The 7,997-nt window shown below is 37.6% G+C and overlaps 1 protein-coding gene across 4 annotated transcripts in view; it reads right to left on the reverse strand.

Annotated features, from left to right (window-relative positions):
* Positions 1 to 297: 297 nt before the first annotated feature.
* aak1b (AP2 associated kinase 1b) overlaps positions 298 to 7,997 on the reverse strand; it is a 31,595-nt gene continuing 23,895 nt past the window's right edge. For 2 of the 4 annotated variants that reach the window (XM_016447177.1, XM_016447175.1), the window contains one exon: positions 298 to 1,598. In XM_016447177.1, coding sequence (XP_016302663.1) covers positions 997 to 1,598 — 602 coding nt within the window. In that variant the 3' untranslated portion in view covers positions 298 to 996. Of the gene's footprint in view, positions 1,599 to 5,869; positions 7,991 to 7,997 lie in introns of those variants that run through there. The other 2 variants (XM_016447176.1, XM_016447179.1) reach the window with 2 other exon arrangements.

The raw sequence follows: 7,997 nt of genomic DNA on the forward strand, positions 1-7,997 counted from the left end.
TTTAGGAGTTATGAGCGACTGCATACTTTCGGGGCAAGCTTTGGTGACTTTGTAGACGGGGTGGGTACTACCATGCATCAAAGTTTCAAGTCTCTACACCTTACGGTTTGGTCTGCCCGATCGCTTTTATGTCAGAACGGTGATCTTTGAAAATCTTACAAATTACAATAGGGTTTCAGCGCTACACACTTGAAACCCTATTAATAATATATATTCAGCCTGTAAGTCCTGCAGGTGTTCAAAAAGGGATGATTAAATTACTAAGGAACAGAAGACGAGACATTAACAGAAATTATTTATCATATAAGTAATACACAGTGAATATACAGCAGATTGTTAAATAGCAAAACTACAATATCCACGATTACAGATCGTAAAAGTGCTTCAATGAGTTCACTGCATTAGATGGTGTGGATGTGACCGTCAGTTACTTACAGTCCATTCCAGTCCAGCTTAGGACGCCTACAGTACCTTGGGTTTAACAAGAACAGCAAAGAAACGTGATTCTCCAGCTATTTTTACCTGTCATAAGGCCTCAACACAATTCTGTCACCAGGTTCTGGAAATTCTTCCAGCTTCGAGACTCAGAAAGGTAGTTAGTACTTCAAAAAGCCTAAAAACCATTGAATAGTTCCATCAGCTGCTCCCTGTAAACTAGTAAACAGAGCACAACAAACTTCCTTAATTTTCACATTTTACATCCTTTTTAATACTGTGTATGATATAAAAAAAAGCTTATAATGTATAAACCATTGCAAAAAGAAATTGGATGAATATACGCAGATTATAGACCATTATATCAATCAAAAGATGAAATCGCTCTCTTCATGCCTGGTGGAGCGAAGCACAGAAGAAGAACATCGTAGTGAAGGTGAGCTAAAGTGCTGCGGTGACAAGAGGACTGAGGACTGAGGTAGTCGTCTCATGATAGACTACACCAGATTTGCTTCCACCACAGATATAACCAGCACTGGGACAGCACAACATTCTCAAACATTAAGGCTTTCCCAATGGGCCCCGAGGTTGGAAGGGGGCTGCCAGGAAGGGGTCCATCACTGCTCGAACACCTACCGTCCAGGAGTGAAGTGGCCCAACGGGGACTGAGCTCACGGCCGCCTGCTGGCCCACACTGGAGACCACGCGGTGGGCGGCAATGGGTTGCTGGGGCATCGGAGCCTCGACGCAATGAGGAAACCGGATTTGACTGTGCACGGGTGGATGGGGCAGAATGGGCTCATTGCCATTCGTGCACCTCGTTAGATGTTGCGGGCCAGACAGATCATTCCTTCTGTAGAATGGGGCCTGGAGGAAGACGTCAGGCTGCAGATGGGCTCGTTGAAGTTGAGGAAATGGAGCGCCGGTGAAGATGTCCCTACCGTCTCGTCCACATCCAGGGAATGGTGCATTTGAGAAGACGTCTGGGGAGGACGATGGCGTGAGTTTGAGAGCTGTAGTGTTGAGGAGTTTGGAGTCCAGCAGTAGAAGCTTTGAGCCACTGCACGCAAGTAGAACCTCATCTTCTTCTGCAGGAACATCTGAGCTCTGGATGTTACTGGCTCCCGATGAAGAATCATAGCCGTTGACGTTAGGCAGATCATCTGCAAAAGAGTTATAACTTATTGTTTTAATAAGTTAAAACAAATTAAAGACTCCCTGAGGTCGTCAAGTTTTTTTTAACGTTGTCTACATGTCTATCTGATGCTTAAAAGACAAACCATGTGCAAATTTATCAGTCAACACCACTGCAGTTTCAAGACAGTTTCAAAAATTCAGTCTGAAAGCCTGTTCCCTACTGTAACATACATGTAGCCAATCCCCTCAATTTGCACAGTGGGACTTTTCATATCATTAGCAGTCGGAGATGGCAAACGGGAACATGGTTTGGGTGACATTAACAACACATTATTAGCTGTTTGATAAAGTAGTCAAGCCAAACGGCAATAATATCAATTACCATTATAGGTCTGACACTGTAGGGAGTGCTGAATAAAATGCATTACCATTCTGATGCACGGACTTGTAGACGAGCCTTTATAATTCGTTCATGAGGACATGAAGACATTATTTGTGTTGAAATGTCATTGAAGTTTAAGGGATAAAGTTAGTGACTGCAGGGGGACTTTTAAAAACAAAAATTAAAGGGGAGAACGCTTACGCTATTAGAAAAATAAATAAATAAATAAATAGCTACAGTACAGGCATCCTGGAAAGGCACTGGTTGGTGAAATGCTTTGTTTTGAAAGAGAATGACAGTTGGTTTATGACAAAGATGAATAAAAATAATAAAAACGACTATTTAAAAGGTTTTTAGGAACATTTAGTTTTGCAGATAGAATCTAAATTTATAGTAATTAAGTACATCTCATTAAAAATAGTGAAATAATGTTGAATCTACCAAATTACTCAAATGTTTTTATCTTTGTAATATACTGACAATCACCTTAAAAAAAAACAGGTGGTAATGAGAAAGCCACATGATGAAACTAAGTTCATCACAAGTAGCTTTTCCACAAGCACAAAGGAGGTGCACAACATCATGCACAAAAATACAAAACACCATGGTAACACACGATACTAAAATAATACAATAAACATTAATTTACCAACATAGGATGTAACATAATCTAGCATAACCCTAATGTGCATAAACAATAAGAAAAAAGCTAAGAACAGTTGGTTCAATGAAAAAACATCAAATGTCAATTTACGTTTTTTTCACTAAATTTACACCATATAGAATAAGAGAACTGTTAACCAATCAACAGGTTTTTAATATAGCATTAGTCTTTTAATGTTAAAAATTACAATCTTTTTTTTTTTTTTTTTTTACAAAAACCTCCATCACCAGTCCAACCAGACCATTCAAAGAAACATCTATAGACGTCCAAACAATGTGAACATTAACATGACCTCCCACATTTATCATCTATTCAGGATGTCACACATTTCACATGAAAAGAGGTTAGCCAACGATAAAAGTGGTCATTTGCATATAGAAGCAGCAGAAACGGCTTGTACAATCTTCAAAAGTGTAGATAACCGCACCTTTGAAGGAGGCTATTTTTGTGTTATACAATGCCAGCGGAAAACGCATGACATGAAGCACAATACCAAATTAGGCTGCTTTTGCTCCGAAGCTCTAATTTATTCATGAACTCCCTGCTTTAAGAGCTCCTTTAAAGTCAATGCGATTTTAATGGAATGAAACACAATAATAAAGTCTCCTAAACGGCAAAATTCCTACAGGCATCCTGGCAAATTTGGCTGCACTGGCTTGTGAAACAATTTGTTTGAAAGAGAATGGCGGTTGGTTTATGACTTAGATTAATGAAAATAATAAGAACAACAAACATAAGATTAATACTTGAAAGGTTTAAGGGCTGATTCAGGTCTGGATGCTGTAGAACTAAGTTATAAAACCAGAAAAGTACCCAGACGTCCTTTAAAGAAATTTTGTTGGATGTGCCCTAAAACAGGGAGAAAGGCCGATGCTTTTGTCTTGTTTTGTGATTCTGCAGACGTCAAAAATGATTAACTTGAGCCACCTGGCCTTCTGTATCTGCCAGGAGTCCATTTCTTTCATCTAAATGCCATTTTGCAATATCCTTGGCCTATTTATCAAATGGGCACCGTATCATCATTTCAAATCAGTAAACACACATTTAGGTCTCAGGTGAAGATCAATATGATTTACTTTTTCCAACTTGGTCTTATAGTGCCAAGTTGCAGAGTTTTTTGTTTTTTTTTGTGAACTTCCAGTTATTTTGCAATATCCTTGGCCTATTTATCAAATGGGCACCGTATCATCATTTCAAATCAGTAAACACACATTTAGGTCTCAGGTGGAGATCAATATGATTTACTTTTTCCAACTCGGTCTTATAGTGCCAAGTTGCAGAGTTTTTTTTTTTTGTGAACTTCCAGTCGGTGTTCAGAACAAAAGTTAAAATGACAAAGGAGGAAGAGAGAGAGATGAGACAGACAACGGCCACAACATGGACGAGGAAATCTTACCTGGAGAAGACACGGCTGTGACAAGGCCAGACCTCCAGCAAAATGTTGTACCATGATAACTAAGAAAAACCCAAACACCTTCAGTATATGATTAGATATTTATGACTGCAGTAAGTAAGAAATAGTAAGTAGGAAATAGAGGCTTGAGTATCACCAATATTATACACACAAAGTTGTTGATAAATATGTCTGGCCTTTCTAAAAATGTTACTAAAAAATAAAACTTTAAATTTTGGTAAAAAAATAAATAAATTATAATAATTGTACAAGAATTTTTCAATTAATGAAGTGCATTTGTTTGACACTCTTCTTAATAAATATTGGTACAAAATAATTTGCATTTTTAATTAATTAATTTTTTTCTTTGTTTACCAACAGTCAGATGCATTTCATTCCCAAAGACTAAAAAAAAGGATGTTACTAAAAAATAAAACTTTAAATTTTGGTAAAAAAAAAAAAAATTATAATAATTGTACAAGAATTTTTCAATTAATCAAGTGCATTTGTTTGACACTCTTCTTAATAAATATTGGTACAAAATAATTTGCATTTTTAATTAATTAATTTTTTTCTTTGTTTACCAACAGTCAGATGCATTTCATTCCCAAAGACTAAAAAAAAGGTTTATAATTTCGGATTATATTATAATTAAAGTTCATTAATTTACATGATTTGCTTGACTGCTTAGAGTGCAAAATGTTTCCACATAAATAATTAACACTGGCACAATTTACATTCACATTTACATGTTTATTTAACACCCCTTTCTTTGTTTATTGATTTTCACAAAAATAGAAGGTGCACATGAACCCATCACTGTTCTAACACTGGGCTGAGGGTGTTTGCTACAGAGACCAATTGGGTTCCAACTCTGAGGATAAACATGGTCATAAATATTGTTTTTCTATGAACAAAAACAGCACATAAAAGGAATCTTTGATTTTTGCACAACAACACAAGTCAAACACTACCCGCGGGGCAAAGACCTCTACTGAGAACTACAAGATGGAGCTTTAGGATTGCATAGGTTAACATGAGAGTCTGCGAATGGCTGTACAGAGGAGAGGCGAGGATATAGAGAACGATCTCATAATCGACACTGCCAACAACAAATATCAGTAATGGAGCCCCCAGCAGCATCTCTTTTCCTCCGCAAGAGGATCGCTGAAGTGCAGTGCTATTCTGCGGTTTTTCATCAATGCCTTCAAGCAAACAAAACGCCTCATAAAACATCCAAAACTTTCATGGAAACGATTTTTTTTTTGTCTTAATGTTTTTTTTTTCCATTACAGAACTTTAGGGTGGGCGGTATAACTAAAAACCTCTATATCACGTTAATGTATATGTCACAGTATATTTATTAGTTGGAAATCCAAAAAATATGTGCGTGTGTGTGTGTGCACGCGAACACAGTTTTATTCAGCAAAGATGCATTAAATCATGTTAAAAGAATATTACTTCAAATATATGCTGTTCTTCTGAACTTTCCAGCAGCACAACCATTTTCAATGTTGATGATGATGATACTAATAATAATAATAGTTTGGTGAGAAGCAAATCAGCATATTAGAATGATTTCTCAATGATCATGCGACACTGTGATCGAATGATGCTGAAAATTCAGCTTTAACATCACAGGAATGAATTACATTTGAAAATATATTTAAAAAGAGAATAGTTACTATAAATTACTAAAATATTTCAACAATTTTACTAATTTTACTGTATTTTTGATTAAATAAATGCAACCTTGGTGAGCCTAAGATATGTTTACTGAACCTGAAGTTTTGTAGTTTTAAGGTTTTATATATATATATATATATATATATATATATATATCTCATTTAAAAGTTTGGGGTATATCTGGCATCAAATGGAAACATAAAACTTAATCTTATGCAAGTAAGAAATAAACAAAACAGGAAGTTCCAACTTTTCTGATCACATAAGTCAAATTTGACAGCATGGGAAAAGTGGTTAATATTTTATAACTGTGCAAATACATCTAAAGTGATGCAAGTATAGCAAAATCTCTATGGGACCGCCCAGGCCTACTGCAGTTGCCCTCGTGAAATGCCAACCGCGGTCTCAAATTCATTTCAAATGCCATTTACAGATTCAATGTCAACAAGCTGATTTTTTTTTTTTTACCCCCTTTTTGGATCTGATCAAAGAACTTCCAATTCTTTAGTATGGCAGCCAGTGATTGGGAGTCTGCTAATATCGTACAGCATCAATGCGAGCATTTTCCATGCTCTCAATCGGGCAGTCTAATGACTCTGTGAATGAAAAGAGAACCTGTGCTTGAAACAGAGGTGCCTGCTGTGGGTCCAGCTGTCCGAATGAAGCAGATAAACCATGTCAAAGACAGAACGACCTCACCACTTTCAACAACTAAGACTAGCTATTTATTTACCTCACGTCCACACATACACGCACACACATACGTACAGTACTGATATGAAGATTGGCCACAGACATGTCTTAACTTCATATTCATAAACACTGCCATGCTTCGATATGCGTCTGATTCACGAGGATTGTGCAAGAAAGCATGGCATCGGGCTGTAGTTTCGAGGATGATTTGAATACGTACGCCATTGAGGATTGTAGAGCATTTCCCTCAAGACTACAACCTGTTTTTGTTGACTATAAACATCTGAGAATAAAAGGCAGCGAAAAACCGAAAACAAATCCAGTCGATTTGCTCACGAATGGCGTTAAACCGTGTCAGGACGCTTCAAGATTGTCCTCTTTTCTTAATCGACTTTGTTCAGCAATGACGATCTGGCCGTTAGAAGATGAAACCGACAATTTACATTCGCAAACACGTCTCAACACACAGAACAAAGAGATAAAGTTTCCTCTTAAATAGGTTTCATATACACATATCTGCATTTATATATGGATACTCGATTCATACATTCATTCTCTAACACTATTCATATTCACATATAATCTTAATCGTATATGAAATATTTCTTTTAAATTATCTCATAATGTATACTACGGGGTAAGACTGGGATCTCTGAAGGAATCGCTGGACATTTGGACCAGATGCTTTATACACAGGAGAACAAATCACTTTTGAGGGCGGGAGGGTTGGATACTGCAGATATACACCAATTTCCATTGTTTCAAGTCAACGTACAACATCAATAGAGCCATTTACAAAGAAATAACAGAGAAAATATGGTATGGAGGTCATGAGATGGCGAACGAGTACCACTGATGGCAATGAGGAGCTTCTAGCCGGTTTTGAAGTTTTAAAATCACTCTACATGAAGTTTTAGGATCTGTTCACACCCTGCGGTCAGCCTGGGTTAAGATAAATTCTCACAAGCTGTGCTTGCCTACCTGCCGGTCTGTAAACATCCATGGAAAATATTCCTTCCTGTAAACATTTGTTTCATTTTGTACTTTATTTTCTGTCTGGAGGGAGCCAACTGCTTGAGTCTAAAACCCATGCGTGTTTAATCTGGAGAAGAACTTCCTGAGTGCCACTGAAGACACGGCTAAAGACTGGAGAAGAACAATTTTGATGTTTGAAGCTCAACGCTCTCACTCTTGACTGCGTCGCAGATGAAAAATGTGCATGTACAAAGGAAGAACAGATATGGACGCAGGAGGAAACCAGATTTTGAGCCTGTAGAAAAAGGTCGCACCAGAGTTGAACGAAAAAAGTTGAACAAACTCATCAGGGAGATAAACGTCATGGTGCGGGGGAGGAAAGTGGAGTATGTCAAATCAAATGAGCGATGATGATGAGGATGACGAGAACTGATGGACAACAGCGGCAGGGAAAGAACAAAACGTAAGATGTGAACTGAAGTGACGGAATGATGAAGAACTGATTAAAGAGGGAAATGGACCATAAAAGAGGGTGGAGGACAGGACAAAGGAGAGCAGGAGGGATTCATGGTTAAAGGCAGAAGACTACAGCGGCTGGCATCATCTTCAGCACAGCAGGAATTATCTGTACG

This window comes from Sinocyclocheilus anshuiensis, unplaced genomic scaffold (genome assembly GCF_001515605.1).
Source record: "Sinocyclocheilus anshuiensis isolate Anshui unplaced genomic scaffold, SAMN03320099.WGS_v1.1 scaffold343, whole genome shotgun sequence".
NCBI lineage: Eukaryota > Metazoa > Chordata > Actinopteri > Cypriniformes > Cyprinidae > Sinocyclocheilus > Sinocyclocheilus anshuiensis.